The 19,835-nt window shown below is 37.6% G+C and overlaps 3 protein-coding genes and 6 non-coding genes across 9 annotated transcripts; 1 reads left to right on the forward strand and 8 right to left on the reverse strand.

Moving 5' to 3' along the window:
- Nucleotides 1–3,500: 3,500 nt before the first annotated feature.
- LOC116169501 (lipase member H-A-like) lies at nucleotides 3,501–5,719 on the forward strand. Its single transcript, XM_031485609.1, has 4 exons — nucleotides 3,501–4,234; nucleotides 4,324–4,403; nucleotides 4,460–5,227; nucleotides 5,274–5,719. The coding sequence occupies exons 2-4, from the start codon at nucleotides 4,358–4,360 to the stop codon at nucleotides 5,507–5,509; spliced, it is 1,050 nt and encodes a 349-aa protein (XP_031341469.1). The 5' UTR covers nucleotides 3,501–4,234; nucleotides 4,324–4,357; the 3' UTR covers nucleotides 5,510–5,719.
- Nucleotides 5,720–9,092: 3,373 nt separating this feature from the next.
- On the reverse strand, nucleotides 9,093–10,362 carry LOC116169502 (phospholipase A1-like). The gene is made up of 3 exons (XM_031485610.1): nucleotides 10,252–10,362; nucleotides 9,433–10,197; nucleotides 9,093–9,381 (listed from the first exon to the last, which is right to left on the reverse strand). The coding sequence occupies exons 1-3, from the start codon at nucleotides 10,298–10,300 to the stop codon at nucleotides 9,152–9,154; spliced, it is 1,044 nt and encodes a 347-aa protein (XP_031341470.1). The 5' UTR covers nucleotides 10,301–10,362; the 3' UTR covers nucleotides 9,093–9,151.
- A 4,235-nt stretch (nucleotides 10,363–14,597) lies between these two features.
- Nucleotides 14,598–14,670, reverse strand: Trnak-cuu. The gene has a single exon. It is a non-coding gene; the product is annotated as a tRNA-Lys (tRNA).
- Nucleotides 14,671–14,737: 67 nt separating this feature from the next.
- Trnar-acg lies at nucleotides 14,738–14,810 on the reverse strand. Its single transcript has one exon. It is a non-coding gene; the product is annotated as a tRNA-Arg (tRNA).
- A 1,288-nt stretch (nucleotides 14,811–16,098) lies between these two features.
- On the reverse strand, nucleotides 16,099–16,171 carry Trnar-acg. Its single transcript has one exon. It is a non-coding gene; the product is annotated as a tRNA-Arg (tRNA).
- Nucleotides 16,172–16,241: 70 nt separating this feature from the next.
- On the reverse strand, nucleotides 16,242–16,314 carry Trnak-cuu. Its single transcript has one exon. It is a non-coding gene; the product is annotated as a tRNA-Lys (tRNA).
- Nucleotides 16,315–16,394: 80 nt separating this feature from the next.
- Trnar-acg lies at nucleotides 16,395–16,467 on the reverse strand. The gene has a single exon. It is a non-coding gene; the product is annotated as a tRNA-Arg (tRNA).
- Nucleotides 16,468–16,530: 63 nt separating this feature from the next.
- On the reverse strand, nucleotides 16,531–16,603 carry Trnak-cuu. Its single transcript has one exon. It is a non-coding gene; the product is annotated as a tRNA-Lys (tRNA).
- Nucleotides 16,604–17,272: 669 nt separating this feature from the next.
- LOC116169448 (phospholipase A1-like) lies at nucleotides 17,273–18,450 on the reverse strand. The gene is made up of 3 exons (XM_031485538.1): nucleotides 18,376–18,450; nucleotides 17,577–18,326; nucleotides 17,273–17,529 (listed from the first exon to the last, which is right to left on the reverse strand). The coding sequence occupies exons 1-3, from the start codon at nucleotides 18,416–18,418 to the stop codon at nucleotides 17,297–17,299; spliced, it is 1,026 nt and encodes a 341-aa protein (XP_031341398.1). The 5' UTR covers nucleotides 18,419–18,450; the 3' UTR covers nucleotides 17,273–17,296.
- Nucleotides 18,451–19,835: the final 1,385 nt, after the last annotated feature.

Consider the following 19,835-nt stretch of genomic DNA (forward strand, 5'->3'; position numbering starts at 1 on the left):
AAATCGGCACGTGTTGGGTTTGCGCATGCCACTGTACTCATTAAACTTGGAGTTTGTATAATCTTTTCCAGACTTGAAAAGAATTCGGATCCATCTTGTCCTCTGCCAGAACCTGTAATTAAAACGCATTTGTATTTTTTTATGCCATACATCTAAAATTCAGTATTTGGCTCGGTTACATCAAACTATTCCTGACATTATAGAAAGAAACGAGCTGTACCGTTCTATACTTTGTTCTTAGTTAAAAACACCACACTCCTTCACTGAGGAAAAGGAACTTGAATAATAACGTCTAACCGTTCTAATGAGGTCGTGATCTGTTGATGTCTATATTGGAAGGGTAAATAATATAAATGTTATAGTCATTTAATTAATACGGCGATTATTCTTAATGAATCTGTCCCTGTGAATTGAGAGAAGGAAAGCTTTTTGAACAACCCTGTACACAGGGTACATGTCTTTTTTTCGGAAACTGGTATTTTTTGAGTTATCTGCCAGTTGGCAGGTTCTTAGGTGACATCACTCTTCTACAACTCCCGGTCCATTGCCTATTTTTACTACCTTATTCTTTTCCCAGCATTTCCTGACCATATCCTCTATATAGATATTAAATAAAGTATGATGATAGACAACATCCTTGACCAACTCCTCTTCCTATTCCAAACCATTTAGTCATGTTATCACTCACTTTCAGTACAGCACGGATCAATCTTCTTTCTTTCCGATCCACACCACAGTTTTTCGTATTTCACATAATCGAACGCCTTAGGTACAAACTTACAGTTCTTCCTGCATCCCTGGTTCACAAACCTCTTCGGAATCCAAATTGCCCAATACCTCCTTAATTATCCTTCTCAACCTCCTATCCAACACCCGCAACAAACTGTTAGCAGCATGTTCCTCGCATTTCCTTGTTCCTTTCTTTTTCTGATGCGGGATCACAGCGGTTGTAAGTAAGTCTTCGGGCCATACTCTACTCTCGTAAATCTCATTACACAAATCCCTCAGTATCAACATTCCTTCTGAATCCTCATCTAAACACTTTATTAACTCTGCCGCTATCCTTACCATTCTTCATGTCTCTCATAGCCGCTTTTGTTTCTGACATCAATTCAGAATTCCCATTTGCTTTGTATAACTTTTCCATCTATTCAGTATCTACTTGGTTATCCTCTGTTAGCACCTTTCCGTCTTCGCTTTTGATGCTAATAGCTATCTTGCTTTGTTTTTTCTTTATCCCACACCATGTTTCTAGTTTGTCGATGTCGTACCTTCCTATTCGATCGAGCTCTTCTATTTCCTTGCATTCAGCCATTGCTCCCTCGCCCGTTTAGTTTCTCTTATTAATTGATTATGCAGTCGTTGTTGATTCTTTTTTCCCTCTGCCGTATTTTGCCCTATACACTTCCTCCTTTCTTCCATATATTCAATCATTTCAAATGCTAACCATGGCTTCTTTGTTCTTTTTCCTCTCTTATACCTCACCCTTTCGTTTGTCATCTGTAGTTTCATGAGTCTTCGTTGCAACTTCCGATTTCATTTCTATCCCTATTGCCCTTCCTATATATTTTCTACCTATCTTCCTTAATTTTACTAAATCCCACTATTTTTGCACTTTTTCAATTTTATTTCCAACTCCGCCTCCAGGAGGTTTCCAGGTGTAATGTCTCCGTTTATGATGTTCGAATCAATTGTTGGCTATGACCATCTTTTTCTTGTAGAGAAATCTATTAGGCGTACACCCCTTTCATTCCTTGATCCCAATCAATTCGCTCCAACGAGTCTGTCCACTCTACCTTCTCCAATCCCAGCTTTCCAGTTCCCCATCACTATTTCCACAATTTTAACGCAAATTGTTGTAGAAGCCAACTGTCAAAAAGGAAGCAAAAGAACATGATGCGAGTAAGCCTGATTAACACTTAAAATGTGCACACTCGATTTTTGGCACCCTATATCTATTACAGAAAATCATGACTTGGAGTAAAGCTTTGATGGCCAGTTTCATGGTTTGTGGGAATCATTTTCTTGTGGGGTATTTTCTTTATTTTCCATCATGATGTATTTGGTCAATTATTTAGTTGGATGGCCGCTGATTTGTACACGCAAGCACACCTCTAAGTCTTCCGTGCAGCTGTAGCTTTCAAATTCCTTTCTCAGTTGCTGTACTGCCACTCCTGCTCCAGCCACCTTCCAACCATTGCTTTCGAAACTCCCATCAACATCGTGAAGCTCCATCATGTCTTTCGAGTTGTTCTATGCGTTCTTTCTGTTAAAAACACTACATCTACTACCTACTTTTAGTTTTATGATGAGACAAGTTTTTAACAGAAAGAACGCACTGAACTCGAAAGACTTGATGGAGCTTCACGATGTTGCTGGGGTAAAAGCAATGATTGGGCAGTAAGCTGGAGCGGGAGTGATAGTACAGGAACTGCGAAAGGAATTTGAAAGGCATAGCAGGAAAGGCTTGGAGGTGTGAATGGGAGTGCAAATGAACGGCCATTCAAGAGTCACAACTAATAAAAAAATAATTGACCAAATAGAAGCGTTCTTGACAGAAAATAAAGAAAGTGCACCACAAGAAAATAATTCACAAAAACGATTAAACTGGCCATCAAAGCTCTACTCCAAGTCATGGTTTTCTGTAATAGATATAGGGTGCCAAAAACCGAGTGTGCAAATTTTAAGTGTTAATCAGGGATATTCGCATTATGTTCTTTTGACACTTGGTTTCTATAAACATTAGCGTTAAAATGTTGGAAACGTTTTACGAAAATTGACGTTACAAAAAAATGCAACCGATCTGACCCCTTTTGACGTAGCGTAGATAACTCAAGATATCTCGAAAGTTCATCCAATGGCAAGTACTTTGCCTTATATCATTGGATTCCTAATGAAACAAGGAATCTTTAGAGGGTAGTTTCATTCCGAAGTGACGGGAATATAATATTTTATCGCTATATTTGTGCCAGGCTGGGACGTTTTCCCATAAGGGCCCATGTTAAATTGGACGATTTTCAAATGTATATATCTTGAAAACTAATCCACTTTCATTTCATCTAAGTTTGAGTACAAAATGACGGGAAATAGAAATCAGATGTACCTACTACTTTAAACTTGCTGCTATAATTCTATTCCCTTCACAAAATACTTTCTCCAAACCTTTCGCTACTTCTTCAATGATTCCTTGGAAGCAAATTCCTGGCGAGCAAGTATTAAAGTGGTGGCAAAAATAAATGCACGAGATTTCTGATCTGAAATTTCGTTTATTTTTGAAAAAATCGGGGTCAATTTAAGAATCGGTCCACGATTGGCAGTCGATTTACCTTATTATACTTTAGTCATCCTTAACCAAATTGGATTCCAAAGTTTGAACAATCTTGGCCCATATATTTAGTTTTCTCAAATCCAAAAATCGAAGCGTCCTAAACATAGGTATATTAATTCGTTTCTCATGATTTTAACGGAAATACGGAGTTTTTAATTTGGGGCTAGAAGAATGAAGGTTTGCGATCGCCATAAATTGTCTTTTGAGTTGTTCTCGACTTGTGCAGTTTTCAGTTGTTAAAGTTGGATCCTTCGGAGACTTGGAATCCTTGAGATCCATCAGATCTGTAAGATTCTTCGTTAATCTGTGTCCATAATGTTCGTTTGGAAAATTCGCTACAGAGGTCCCATGTGATGAATTTTCTTTATTTTTTCAAAAACCCATTTTTTTACTACATATGAGCCCTGATCGAATCTTTTTTACTAAACTTTACTAAAACCCGCTTAATCCATTATTTCCTGTCAAATCCGTGCATTGGACTTTGAATATAAAAAGTGCACAAACGCCAAATGACAATTTCGACATAATTATTATACACCTAAATGTGTAACGATTTCTCAATAACAAATTACCATATGTTAATCTTATATCCATCACATCAAAAATTTGCGTTTTCTTAGCAACTCTATCATAGGGGGAGAGACTTTTTTCTTCAAACAAGTATCAAACTGCGCTGGTAGTATGAAAAATCTCTAAATGCTTTGAACCATGAATTATATAATGACAATACTGCACATATTGAATACTGCAATGGTCAAGGTTCATGTGTGCAATAGGTACCTATGTAAACTAGATCAGTTTAATGGTTGTAGCGCAGTAATTACCCTAACTCGAAAATATTTGCAGAAACCTAACAAACGAAACATTTCGGTATTAAGAACCAACGAGGTCCAGATAATTTGGAAAGTAAATTATCTTATTATAATCGTTAATAAACTACCTTACACTAAATTAAACAAATTACACTAAAGTAAACAAGTCTTCTTCTATATAAGTTTCTAGCGGAAAACGAACGTTCATTCAGCGCAAATGGCTCGTGTAAGTGTAGTTGTTCTATTTTTCTTCGTAGCAAAAGGTGAGAAATTTGTACGTAATTGTAATTGATGACGTATTGATAAATAATTGTAATAGCATTTGCTCAAAATGGCACGCTTACTCTTGCCGAGCTTCCGAAGGGTGTGGTACAAGAATTGATCGTCATGTTGGGAGGGCAGAAGCTCTCAGAAACCGTGGAGTGCGTCGATCCTATCCCGTCCGACGTAGATTTTCTACTTTATACGCGGGATAACACAGCGGATCCGGTCGTCTTAGATCCCGCAAATCCGTTGAAGTTGGACTCGAATAAGCGATTGATTGTAATCATCCACGGATGGGTGCAAGGAACGCGTGGTTATGGAATGCAAGAGGTGAAAGATGCGTATTTGTTCCGCTATGATGCTAACGTGGTGATTGTGAACTGGGGACGGTTGGCCTTTGATTTGTACAATCGTGCCGTATGCAAATTGCCAAAGGTTGCCAAAATCGTGACCGATTTTCTGTGCCTGTTGGGTCAACGAAGCGACATCAACTTGGAAGCGGTTCACCTTGTCGGTCATTCCTTGGGAGGACAAATGTCGGGATTTATAGGACAGTTTTCTAAGTTGGTGTGTAAGCAAACCATTGGCCAGATCACAGCGCTTGACCCAGCAGGGCCCTTGTACCACAACGCACCCATCAATCGGCGACTGGACGAAACCGATGCCAATTTCGTATCAGTAATGCATACCAATGGCGGAATATTGGGCTACGTAAGCAAATGCGGTCACGTTGATTTCTTCGTGAATTGTGGCACCCTACAACCCGGCTGTGTGATTCCGAAGATCGACCTTAACTACTTGGTCAACATTAATCTGCTGTCAGGTAACTTTTTCCGCACTTCGAGCATTTTGTTTAGACCTTTTTTTAGTTGGATGCCCTCATTTCCGCGCAATGGATTTAATGGTCGAAGCTGTACGTACCAACGATTTTCAAGGGGTTCCCTGCGACGGATGCCCCCTGATTTGTCCGCCCATCGCCAGCTTCTTTAAAGCAAAAACTATCATGGGAGAAACGACTCCGAAAACCGCTAGAGGCGGACAGTTTGTTGTAACTAACTTCAAATCACCTTATGCCATTAAACTTCAAATGGGCATCGGTGCATAATTCGGGAAATTTCAAAGAGTTAAAATAAATAGATTAAAAAGTACTGACCGTTTACTGCGAGGAAAAATGTAAGGAGAAGCACAAACGAGAGACGTTCCATTTTCGAAAACACTTTCACCACTTATGGATTATATTTTGTAATTAATGCAATTTATAGATTTTTCTTTTTTTACGTAAAAGGTTATCTGGTTGGTTGTTTTTGTTGATTTTGATTGCTGAGGATTTCATTTTACTTAAAATGCATTAAATTAACTGACTCGACTATTTAGGTGCCGCGTTGCACGTGTCCATTTTTAATATTAATATTAAAGGCTTATTCAAAGGTCGATTTTGAAAGAGCTAACTTCTAAATTTATATTTGTGTACTAAACCAAATTACATTTGCATCGACAACAATAAAATACCGTTTCGGTTCTCAAACGCGTGTAGTAGAGAGTGCTTGTTTAAAGTTTTATCGTAAAAATTTTATGTGAGGGATGAGATCATAGGAACTAATGAGAAAGCCGCGCTTTTCAGTCTCATGACGTAAAATTGACGAATGCTTCAATTTAACAATAGTTAAAGACATTTTTGTTGGTGAAACGCTGAACCAGATGCATTTTTTTATATTTTCAAAATATGGATGTCTGGGAAAGTAACTAATAAAAATTATGCATGAGAAAATCATAGCTGATAATTGAGTTGGAAAATATAATTAAATAAGGGAACATACAATATATAAATGCATAATATAACATATAATATTATAATATATAACATACAATATAAAAATGCAACCTCTTCTCGCTTTAACATAACAAAAATTTTTAAGTAGATAGCTGTTGTAGTACATAAACAATTTTTGCCTCGAATCATTCAATAGCTGCATATAATAGTCAAAAATCCCACATAAGGTCATCTTCGCCCTTCTCTTTACCGAGTGAAATACATTTTTTAGTAATCTTGAGATGTAAATAAACACATTGCAAATGGGTTGCCTAAACAAATAAGTCAAGACTACCCTTAATTAAAATTAATGCAATTAGTATTTCTATCTGCTTCTATTACACGAAGAGATCGTATTCGCACTCTCTTACGTCGGTGCGTACACCACGAGCAGCTGTTTCGCTGCGTCCTTCTTTTTCACACGGAACAGTACAGTTGTCGCAATTTTAAGTAGCGCGCGAGAGAGAGAAACATGTGTATTGTTCTGTGCGATAGAGAAGGACACAGTGTAGCAGCTGCTCGTTTTGAATGTAAGAGAGTGCGACTATGTGGCAGAAGAAGACAGAAATATTAATTACATTAATTTTAATTATGAGTAGTCTGGACTCAATTTTTTTAAGCAACCCATTTGCAATGTGTTTGTTTAACACATATTAAAATGGCTAAAAAATGTATTACACTTGAAAACAGATGAGCGACGGTTGACCTTATGTCGGATCTATATAAAAATGTGCCCCCCCCCCTCTCGTTTTAATATAATTAATTTTTTTTAACTCTTTACATGACAATCATTTATTGGCCGGGTTGTAGTACATCAAATACTTTTATTTCGTTGTTTGATCTTATTTACATGATCCTCAAGTGCTTCTATAACTGCATATAAAAATGTAACCCCTCGTACGAATTGTAGAGTAAAATCGCTCTTATAGTACAATCATCTATCTATTGTTACCGTTGTAAAATTGTTTTAAAATTACGAAATTGTGGCCTCTTCTGTCCATAAAATTCTGGAAAGCAATGGTTCCATACACATGACTTGTGACCATTATTAATGGGACACCCTGTGCATACGCAGTATTAACGTTCCTATTTATTATGTATTCTTATGAGATAAGCCCTGTGATGTATCACTAACGTTAAACTTAACGTGCAGGTTATCTGTAGAAAAGCGTTATTTGCCCTATACTAAATAACGAAAAATAACGTTTTTTCACAGATAACCTGCACATTAAGTTTGACGTTTCTGGTACATCACAGGGCTGATTAACTACGCTTCAACCATAAAAATCCTTGTGCCTTGCTTGCGTCCAATAGCTTTTCGGGAAGTACTGATCTGTGCACGGAAAATGTGCGCTAAAGTTACTCGTCTTAGGACGAAAATCTTTTTAGCGGATTTTCCAACGAAGTTTGGTGCGCTATTACAACCACTTTCTTTGTCCGTCTGTCCATCCGTCCGAGGCCTTAACTACTCCTGCAGTTCTCAATATATTTAGTTCGTTATTTATTTATAGCTCGGTCAAATGATCCAAGAAAAAAACTTGACGATTGATGTGCGCACGGGCAGACTGGGCAACGTCATTTTTATTTATAGATTAATACACTCCATTAATATTCGACCAAACAGCTTGGTGATAGTTTCAAATTCTAACCAATCAGATGATTTTTTTAAGTGATTAAAAGCTAGGTATTTTATTAGCGATAAAAATGCGTGTAGGAATGCGTAAGATATACAGGGTGTTACATGACCGCATGTAAAAAAAAATTGCGAGATAATAATAATAATAATAATAATAATATATTAGATTAAAAGGAGACACACCAATTAATCAAGTCAGTCATAGAGCTTGCAATGAGTAACATATTCTTCTAGTGAATACGGGGTACAATCAATGAGCAAACGTCTCACAGCTTTTTTAAATAAATGATACGATGTAATCGTTTTGATGTTAGAGGGTAAAACATTGAATAAAGTAGTACCTTTATATAGAACACCTTTTTGATATAAGGCACTACTATGTTTTTGAACCTTAAGTAAACAGTTTCGTAAAGGGTTTTATAGCGGGGATCAAGACAAGTACTTTTTCCAAATAAACCGAGGGTCCAACGGGTTTCGTTTGGGAACCACCCCCAAAGAAGTGGTGAAATTTGGATTTCTTCTTTAATTTTTTTCTCAGCAACCATAAGCGTTACAAAGATGGGTGGCACGTCTTTGAATAGGTTTTCGGGTATGCCCTATCCGATTTTGAAAATTTTGTTGCAAAATTCCTACCACGAAGGGGCGTAGTTTAGTATCTGGGTGTTTTTGAACATAAAAATCACGAATTTGAAATTAGTTTTTGAAAATTCGAAAAAAAAAGTTCCACTGTAATTCTTGGCTGGACAACGGAGAGAATTCCACGAAATCTGTCTTATAATTACAAAATTTTTAGGAAAACCCGCTCTTATAGGGCAATCTTCCATCTATTAGCAAGGTGGTGCGTTTATCCAATATGTTTTTGTTTCTTTGGTTATTTTTAAGGTCCATAAACTACCCCATAATTGCATATGAAATGAAAATCTAATGATTGAGGAGGTACTAAAATGTCGAAATTCCTTGATAATGTACTTTGGTCTCTATTGAGGTTTTAACAGCAGTTTGCTCGTAATTTTAGTTTCACTCTCAGTTCTATAATTTGTTCCCTTTGCAATAATTGGTTAGAAAATATGGATGAATTTTGGTAAACGGCACGGACTTCTCATTCATCGCCAGATTAGTAATATGTTGTTATATGTGGATGTTTTTATTTCATGATTTGTGGTTTGGAAATTTTGTGACTAGGCAAATACCATGCATTACGTATATTTTCAAAGAATATACACGACAATCAAACAAATGAAATTAAGGTGCCACAAATTGTTATTTATTTATTCGCTACAAGAGTAACAGTGGTTGCACGTTCAGATTCGGCCACCAGTAGCATATGGACTCTTGAGGTTGGTGGGGACGTAATATTTTCCTCTTGTGTCTGGAGAACATTGTTGTCCTAATATAGCCTTACCAGGCCGTGTGACAAGGGCAATTACGGGTGGGCATCCAATGGGACAGTACTTGCATTCGGTAGCAACGAAGTTACTACTCAAGACACTTTCAATCATGTAGTCGACAGAGCGACGGTGACTGCAGAAAACTGTAAGCAAAGTATGTAAGTATGTAAATTATATTAACTTTTTATTCCCACCTGCATCCATCGGCATGTTGATAAGCTTATCCAATTTGAAATCGGGAATCACGCAACTGGACTGGAATGTACCACAACTTGCGTAGAAATCGGCGTGTCCGATTGGGTCGCTGTAACCGAAGGTTTTTGAGTTAGTATGTATGATGTCAACGAAGTCCGCGTCACTCTTGTCCAAACGTTCCGCGGTGGGTGCATCGTTGAACAAGGGACCTGCGGGGTCTAATCCTGTGATGCGACCGACGCGTTTGTTACACATTTGCTGGGTAAATTGTCCAACAAATCCAACCAGGTGTGCTCCTATGGAGTGACCTACGAGTTGTACGTTCTCCAACGGCATTCCCTTTTCATAATTAACTTGACACAAATAATCTGCTATAATTTGTGCTATTTTGGGAACCTTGCAAGCTGTACGAGCGTACAAGTCCCAAGCCAGTTTTCCCCAGTTAACCATTACAACATCCGAATCGTATCGCTCCAGATAGGCATTTTTCAGGTCTTGCAGTTGAGGATCCTTGATATCCTGTAACCAACCGTGGGTGATAAATATCACCGGTTTGTCACTTTTGATTGGCGATGGGGCGAATACGTCCAACACGACCGGATCGTATTTCTGGTGACGCGTGTACAACAATAGCTCGATGTCGTTGGGCTTTGGATCCGTACACTGGATCGATTTCACAACCTTTTGACCCTTAAGAAGCGCCATAAGCTCACCCAAAATGTCTTTCGGTAAATCCAGGAGCATCATTTGCCTATCTTGGGACGCTGTGAAACGAAATTGCAAAATTATCACTAGATACAAAAGAATCGCTTACTTACCGGCCGCCACGGATAGGCAAGCTAATGCAAGAAGTATGGCACCCTTCATTTTTCCTAGATTGTTGCTCACTAGAAGAAATGGCACAGACTAACGTTACGATAATTTTCAAGGCATTTATATTCGAATTATTTGCATCTTTCAGCACTTAATAAGACATATTTTGATCTTTAGAGTTTTGATGAGTAGGTTTTTGATTATCTTTCTCTACACATGTACGGATTTTTTTGATTTCGTCGTTACATTTCGTACTACGCTGTTCTGCAGATCTAGTACGTGCAATACGTCAATAATCCCAGGTGTCTTAAAAGGGCTGTTGAATCTACTCACAGGGAGGCCGTAGCTTCACATTCTTTTCTATATCTATAAACCCGACGTAATTTATTAGTACTTCATCTAATGTATTTTTCTTATTGTTGGATGACCTTCAGGAAAGAAAATAATTTGAACTTTCTGACATTCTAATTGTTAGTAGCGTAAAAAAAATCTTGCGGGTATTAAATGGTCTCTTTGCCGAATTCTTTTTTGTGAATCTTAGATTATCCAGGGTTTGTCAATGTAACTACTCGGACTTAGTTCTCAATGTTTATTTCTAATTCTAATTGCATCGTCAAGGAATTTCGATAACCTAACGACCCTACTGATTTGATTGTACCAATTATTATTCTAGCGTAACAGCAACATTGTCAATAGAGAACAGCTAATTTTTGTGAATTCGGTTCACCTAGGGCAGTCTTGCACAAGGCCGAAGTTTTTGTTATTATTCTCGTTGTCCTTTGTGCCGTTCTTTGTATAACTCGTATAGTTTTCATTTCGGCAGAATTTCCCTTGACTTTTCTACCCATTCCTGTGTGCAGGCTGCAATATCACGATTCCTTAGAACACCCCCTTTCCCTATAAGACCTGTCTTCTTATTATATCTGAGACTTTTTAAAACTTTGAAGAATAATTTTTGGTTTTCTTTGTTGTTCTCTTTGACTCCGAGGTCCGCCCATATTTGTTAGCCTTCCCTTACTAATTTTTCCACTTTTATTCTTGGCTCCTCTTCATAATTTCTTTCTGCTCTATTCTTCTTTTTCTTATTAAAACACTTTTTTTTTTATTAATTTTGGTGCGTAGAATCCAAAACAATTCGTACTTTTTCGATCAGACTTCTCAATCAAAAGTTATAGACTAGAAAAGAAACCAACTTCGAAAGAAAATTCAAAGGGCTGTAACTTTTGAACTAGTAGCCCAATCTTGGAACTGTTTGAAATTATGGATTCTACAGGCCACATTCTATAAGAAAATTTTTTTCCGGGTCGATCTGAGACAATTTTTTTTAGGGGCTCAAAAAAAGGCAGTGTATAACCTTCCTTTTTTACCAAAAATCGACTACACCAAAATTTCTCGGGAAAACACTTTTTCTTATTAATTTTGGAGCGTAGAATCCAAAACAATTCGTACTTTTTCGATCAGACTTCTCAATCAAAAGTTATAGACTAGAAAAGAAGCCAATTTCGAAAGAAAATTCAAAGGGCTGTAACTTTTGAACTAGTAGCCCAATCTTGGAACTGTTTGAAATTATGGCCTCATTCTATAAGAAAATTTTTTTTCCGGGTCGATCATGGACAATTTTTTTTGAAGGCCTCAAAAAAAGGCCTTCCTTTTTAACCAAAAATCGACTGCACCAAAATTTCTACAGGCCACATTCTATAAGAAAATTTTTTTTCCGGGTCGATCTGAGACAATTTTTCTTGAGGGGTTCAAAAAAGGCAATCTTAGATTATCTAGACCTAGAGTTTGTCAATGTAACTACTCGGACTTAGTTCTCAATGTTTATTTCTAATTGTAATTGCATCGTCAACGAATTTCGATAACCTAACGACCCTACTTATTTGAGTGTACCAATTATTATTCTAGGGTAACAGCAACATTGTTAATAGAGAACAGCTAATTTTTGTGAATTCGGTTCACCTAGGGCAGTCTTGTATAGTGCCGTTCTTTGTATAACTCGTATAGTTTTCACTTCGACAGAATTTCCCTTGACTTTTCTACCCATTCCTGTGTGCAGGTTGCAATAACACGATTCCTTAGAACACTCCCTTTCCCTATGAGACCTGTCTTCTTATTATATCTGTGACTTTTTAAAACTTTGAAGAATAATTTTTGGTTTTCTTTGTTGTTCTGTTTGACTCCTGCCCATGATATTTGTTAGCCCTCTCTCACTAATTTTTCCACTTTTATTCTTGGCTCCTCTTCATAATTTCGTTCTGCTCTATTCTTCAGGTACTGTTGCCATTTTGTCTTCATTCTTACTTGCTGCTCAATTTCTTCCGTCCACCGTGCCGTTTGTTTTTTGTTTCTATTTTCTCTGCATGTTCCACATGTATTTTTGGCTGCTTCAATTACTATTTTTTTTAATATTTCCCACAATTCTTCTGTTCCTTTATTTTCTATTGCTTCCTTGCTGCTTAATATTCTTCTTTTTACTTCTTCTTCGTGTCCTTTGGCCACTTCCTTGCTCTCTGTGCATTTCTCGATGCCCTTTTTCTGTTCGAAAGTGATTACTCCCCAATTCGTATCCTCTTTTAACCGTCACATCCTTAATCAGCTTTCTGTTTTCTTTTTCTATTATTATGTAATCTATTACCGAATATTCTTTTCTGCTTGATACTACTCTTGTGTATTTATATATCCCCTTGTGTTGGAAAAAGGAATTTGCGATAATCAGGTTATGTACCTACTGTGCAGAAATCCAGCAGCCTTCTTCTATTATTGTTCAAAGTTTCTTCTCCAAATTTTCTTATTACTTTGTGTGTTGTTTTGTCGTTTCCTACCCTTGGATTCATGTCCCCTATTACCCATATCTTTCCTCTGGTTGCTCCCAAAATTCTTCTTTTCTTTGCCCTATTTTATCTTCGTTGGACCCGTATACTGAAATTACTTTTTCTATCTGTTTGCTCTTTTCATTCAACCACTAAGATTCTTTCTGATATGGCTTCCCATTTATTTATCGTTCTTTTGAGGTCCTTACTAAAAATACGCCCAATTCCTTCTTGCGCTCTTTCTTTATTTTCTATGCCACTCCATACTAATAGATGGCCGTTTTCCATTTCTGTTATTCCTTTCCCCTTCTTCTTTGTGTCTCCGTAATTACTTCCTCTTCTTTACCTGGTGGCCTCTTTCATTCTTGGGATGAACTGTTTCCACTCCTGTTGTATTTCCTTGGTGTAGTCTTCGTTAATCCGGATGTTCGAAACTTTCAAATTCTTAGCGTATTTTGGTAGTTTCTTGTTCTGTTCCACGCATTGGACTAGTACTCTTTCCTAGTTGAAATGCTCCAAATCTTCTTGCTTCTTCTAAATATTCCTCCGTATCCACCTAAGCTTTTTTCCATAGTTCCTTCCTCAACTTCTTCTTTTTCATGTGCTACTCCTTGCATTACCAGGCTTTTCTGTTGTCTGATACACGTACGGTGAGGATTCGCCAGACTCAACGCCTTGGAGGTTAGCCCTTCTTACGTGATTACTGTCAGTTTGCTACTAGAATACTTGAATGTATGGTGTGTTGCTTATCTTCACAATTTTAGCGTCGGTCTTGACTTTGTTGACCCTTTAATCTGTTATCACACTTATCTATGTTGCATTTGATCTCCGGCTTACGTCCGGCTCTCTTAACCTCAACAAATTCCTAATATTAATAAAATTCACCCACGCAAATGACCTGAATCGTTTCCTTTCGGTCTTCTCTGTAAGCCTCAGTTTATGTTTTCCCTCCTACTGCTACCCTTGTTTTTAATAGCTCGGTACCTAAAATAGACTTTTATATCGGAGCTTTAAAACACAAAATTCGCTTATTCAAATTCCATTCTCCTCTGCGACATATTTAATGTACCTAATTTGGAGATATCCATCATCTTTATAATAAAGCCATTGCACCCTCTGCGCTCCTAGAGCTCTCCAGTTTCCTCAAAAGCAGCCTGTCACCAACATTCGCTGAGGTGAGCAACGGATAAACAAAAATTAATTGGTGTCTTTATCTTTCTATCGCTCTTTAAGAGTGGGGGAAACCGGTTACCGTCTACTGAATGGGGCCGGAAGTTAGTCGAAGGAAGGACAAAACTACCTATGGTTTTTGCTCAAAATTTCTCAGAATTCCTCCTACTACCAAAATCTTCCTCTTGTTTCCCTTCCCAAACAAGGCAAATTCTAGAAAATGGTTGGGAAACAAAAGGAAATTTTTGGTAATAGGCCATCATCCATCTTTCTCATAGTTCCCACATATCTCCCGTTGTTTTCCAGACATTTTTCACACGCACCGTTTAAAAATTGGGTAAAAAACATTACACCGACGAAGCAAAATTATTCGCCCAACGTGGGGCTCGAACCCACGACCCTGAGATTAAGAGTCTCATGCTCTACCGACTGAGCTAGCCGGGCTTGTTTGTCCCTGACCTTATGGTCATTTTTAACTTTTGAAGAAGGTTTTAGTTTGAAAAAATTACTGCGATCCTGCCAGGATTCGAACCTGGAATCTTCTGATCCGTAGTCAGACGCGTTATCCGTTGCGCCACAGGACCTTGATGCAATTTACCGCCTGATTTGAGACCACAGACTAAACCACTTTTACCATTTTGAAAAAAATGCGCTTTACCTGTCGGATCTGTCCGTCTATCTTTATCGTAGGGTCTAACTAATATAACCTTCGACACAGAATATATTTTTTTCTATTTCGGTGTCACAATGATGATTTTGTACAACTGTTTTCGGCGGAAAACAGTTGTACAAAGACAGTGATTATAGTCGTTTTTTTTGGTAACTCATCTCTTAAGTTGGCAGTTACTAGTTAGTACAAGTAGGTACTTCGTTGGGTACTTCCATGTTTGAACTTCAAAATGTCAGTCTTACTACGCTGCCAACTTAAAACTTAACGGCATAAAAAGTGTTCCCAACATAAAACATGTTAGTTCTAATGTTCCCTATAGTTTCTGATAATGATTTTTTTAATGAATTAAAGCACCGAAATAGAAAAAATAGTATGAAAAACGCGTGTTACAATGCTTTATTGTAATACTCCTATCTTGCGGACACTCGTGGCTACTCTTCGCGTCGCCACTCGTGCCACAAGATAGTCGTATTACAATAGGTCGCATTGTAACACTTGTCTTTCAATATACTATTGTCGAATTAAATATTAACTTAGTGATGCATCTTGCTTTACTAAAATGTGCTTTTTTTTGTTTCAGGTATGCGAATTCGTCTGAAATTTATCTTTAACCCCTTGGGTAAGTTTATTAGTGATAGTTGAAATCGAACTATTCTTAAGGGTGAATGGTTGGGATAGTTAGTAAAAAAGTAAAAAATTAAGTTAATCCGTATCTGGGTGTGATTTATGAGCTAATCATTTTTTCCACACCTATTTGAACATTGCAGTAGTTCTAACCTTAACGTATCGTGAAAGGGCGTTAATAATATAGTATTCATAGTTCACATAGTAATGGAACAAATTGTCGTTCATTGAAGGAACGAAAGTTTTAATAATTACGTTACGACATACAAAATGTTTTAGTCATTTTTTGATGGTGGACATAAATCCTTTACAGTCCTCCTTCTCCTTAAGGGAATGGGATGAGATAGGTGAAGTTAATTGTTACTTTCAATACAAATTTGACGTTTAGAGTATTTTTTCATAGCTTTCACAAAACTGATTTTTAGAAAGTTAGAATACACCAAGTCAGTTTCTACTTTGGCTTATTATATATTATTATTATTGGAATTATATTGTGTTATGAGTTTCTGATTTCCAACGTCTCTATTTATTGCAATTATTTTTTGGGTTTTTGACTTAAATCATATTTAAAAAATGTGCGATCCTGCCAGGATTCGAACCTGGAATCTTCTGATCCGTAGTCAGACGCGTTATCCGTTGCGCCACAGGACCTTTCTACAATTGGCAGGCTACTAGCCTTTGCTGAACAATGTCGTTAGTTTTTATGTTGCACTTAAAAAATCGCCCAACGTGGGGCTCGAACCCACGACCCTGAGATTAAGAGTCTCATGCTCTACCGACTGAGCTAGCCGGGCTTGTTCGTTACTAATCTTGTTGTAACGTGACCTTTGTACGACCTTCTGGCCGAGGGGAAATTCAGTCCCAAAAAATACTTCGATCCTGCCAGGATTCGAACCTGGAATCTTCTGATCCGTAGTCAGACGCGTTATCCGTTGCGCCACAGGACCTTTTTACAGTCCTCAGGCCTTTGTTGAACAATGTTGTTAGTTTTTATGATGAATATAAAAAATCGCCCAACGTGGGGCTCGAACCCACGACCCTGAGATTAAGAGTCTCATGCTCTACCGACTGAGCTAGCCGGGCTTGTAAAGTTTTGATTAGTCATCGGTAATGGACAAAATTGGCTGCGGTTAACATATGCCGGATGTTAATTTATAAATAGTTGTAATGATAAAAAAAGTTTATCAATACCATAAATATAATCATACAAAATGGGAACAAAAGTATCTAATTTAGGCAGGAATATAGATATTCACTCAAAAAAATGTAGCTGAATTGGGTCCCTTTTTATTTATAGTGACAACATATTGATCCTTGATGTTTATATTACATATACGCAAAAGGTGAACAAATTTAAATTGTTCGTGATAAACCAACATGGATGGTCTCTCAGTAGATACAACATTTGTCTATTTCACTCATACAGTTTTAAGAGGGTCGGCTAGCAAATTTTAGTAAAGCGTTTGTGAATCACGGTTTACTATATATCGTTATATTGAAACTTTATAATTGTGGTATATGAGGGGTATCTATCAATTGGTATGCTTCGTTTTTATTTTGCAAGTCTCAAGGTTGTGCATACAAAAGAAGGTGTGCAAATATATTCAGACGAATTACCGATTATTAGTGGGGTACCACAAGGTACTATATTAGGTCCCGCTCTGTTTGCGGTTTTAATAGCTATTTTTACATGTAGATGCTGTTGAGCAAGAACCTAGTGTTCGTTTCTCTGAAAAACTAGGCTGTCTGCAATTGTTTATTCATAAATGTTATAATTTACTGATATGGCAACATTCCTTGTCCATACGGACGCTTATCTCGTGTTCTAATCAAAAAATTCTTAGCCGGTTTGGGTATCGTCTTACATTCTTCGCCCATAATCGTATACACTTCCGAAATGATATCCGGATGGCAATACCTCGAGCAAAGACCACAACTTATCGCGATTAGCTGAGTGGACTGTATACTTTCGGTCATGTATTCAACACTACGTAAACTGCTGCACAAGGCTAAAAGTACAAATCAATACACGATGTAGTGGTCATTTAAGTCTTACTGTCAGCCACCGGAGCGCTTCCGACAGTTGGTGACGGATCACGGCAGCCCGGTTGCGGTCGAACTTCGCAATTCGGATGAAAATCGACTTTCCCGCAATTTTTCCACATTCCAAATGAGCTCGTGGTGTGTATGACGTCGACGAACAACGCGTCGGTTTTGGTAAGACTCTTGTTCGCAGCCGCGCTCTCGTAGAGTGGTCCGGCTGCATCTAACCCAGTTATTCTTCCAATCTCTTGGTCGCATTGCAACCTGACGTATCTGCCAAGGTATCCAGCGATTTGAGCGCCGAATGAGTAACCCACCACATGCATTTGGTTTAGTTCTAGTTCAACGGTTCTGCTAAGTTGGCATAAGAACTTTGCCGCGCGTAACCCGATCGAAGGCACTTCACAGTGAATGTAGGTGTATGGCTGCAGAGCTATTTTAGACCAATCTACGATGATCAAATTACAGTCATACCGTTCTAGGTATGCATCTCGCATCTCTTTAAAGAACGGCGTGTCATGGCTTGTGAGCCACCCCGGTATTAGCACAACCGTCTCTTTTTCTGGCAATACTTGGTCCAAATTGGAGGAAGATAGGACAATTGGGGTCTCCCTATGGTCGCGGTTGAATAAAAGAAACTGAGGGATGGTTCCAGGTTTATGATTCGTGCAATTTTCCGCTACTTGTTTGTTACTGTGAATCAAAACCAATTCTTTGAGCGTTTCCGCTGGCAATTCTTCTACTTTTGGCTCCAGAGAATGCGCTACAATTTTATTTACCGGTTTCTAAGATGTGGCTTCTACAAAACTCACCTCCGGCGACAAGAAGTAGAATCAACAGCAGTTCGCTTGGCATGGTTCTTTGCAAGTCACTTCACTTGTCTAATGCTATCGTCTGAAGTGAGGTATCTCCCTTTTAACGTAATATCTTATCGTAATCTTGCGTCTGTAAGTACCTTTATCTAAACAAATGGTATCGCAAAGTTAAACATGAGAGTTGTCAGGACGAATGAATTGCATAAGCTAAGAAGAAAGTAGAAAACAATAGCGATCAACTCCAGAATTACAAACGAATTCTTGATAGTTGCGTTTGCTGAATAGACTTGTTGCTAATCATTAGATTGGTATGGGAAATATTCGTGATTTATTGGTTGCCAGGAGAGCCCTGAGGTTTCAGTGCATTCTCGGGAAATTTAAAATATTCGCTCTAGCAAATTATTTCAAATATTTCGAAAACCAAAAAACTTTTCAGGGATTTCTAAGCGCTATTTTCTTAGGCCTTTTTTTTAGCAATCAATTATTAAACGTGAAATATAATAAATTCATTATAAATAATAAATTTCTTCCATGGGGATCGTAGTTGGAAGCGTCCCCATTACACTGGCCGCGTTGCCATGTTGTATGGTAATACTTATTTTTGGTCGTACTCGTAAATAAGTAGTAGCTCGAGGTTCCGGAGTAATATTGTGATTCATTTTCCTATAGGCATTCCACAAAATTACGGGTTTCCCTACATCAAGGTCTAAATGTCTGTACTGCAAAAGGTATAAAAATATGGTTCTGTTGTATAATGGAACTGTATTTGTTTATTTTTATATTTACCGTAGATTCAGCTACTGCACCACTCGTTTTACTTGATAAATTATCATGGGATGGTGCTAGGGTGTCAATGCCAAGTATTCGGAGATTTTGTTGTTGCTTTTTTTACGGTGTGGGTAACGCATTTTTTTAAATCTTACCATTTGATTCAAGTTGAAACTTTCAACAGAATGCATGTAGTTTGTATTTTAACTGAAGTGAATTAAAGCGATCGTCTGTAGGCCATTAATGTTTTGTGTGTAGGTAATATAAGAAATACAAAAACTAGAGGCCCATATCAACATTGCACCTATGCCGACACTTACATTATCTACTTTGTCCACAAACTAAAACGGGAAAAGATTTCATTATCATAGAAGATATAACTATTATTGTTGATATATAAAAAAAATGTCGCTATTGCGTAAAAGTTGCATTTCTAATTTTGAAAACACCGATCTCTACTCTTTACCTCCAAGCTCGAAACCTTTGCTTTTCAACATTAATAGTATAGTTATAGTAGTAGTATTAGTTAGATCTGTGTTTTGATCAGATCCTTAACATCAGTTTCATTATGAAGTTTAGGAACAACCCTCATCTCAAAAATGCTCTAGATTTTGATCTAGGTATTCCCAAGATGTTTAATAAAATTGCAAAACGCATTTTATCTGTGGAAGCAAACCAAGTTCGACCTG

The sequence above is a fragment of the Photinus pyralis genome, unplaced genomic scaffold (genome assembly GCF_008802855.1).
Source record: "Photinus pyralis isolate 1611_PpyrPB1 unplaced genomic scaffold, Ppyr1.3 Ppyr1.4_LG4, whole genome shotgun sequence".
Lineage (NCBI taxonomy): Eukaryota > Metazoa > Arthropoda > Insecta > Coleoptera > Lampyridae > Photinus > Photinus pyralis.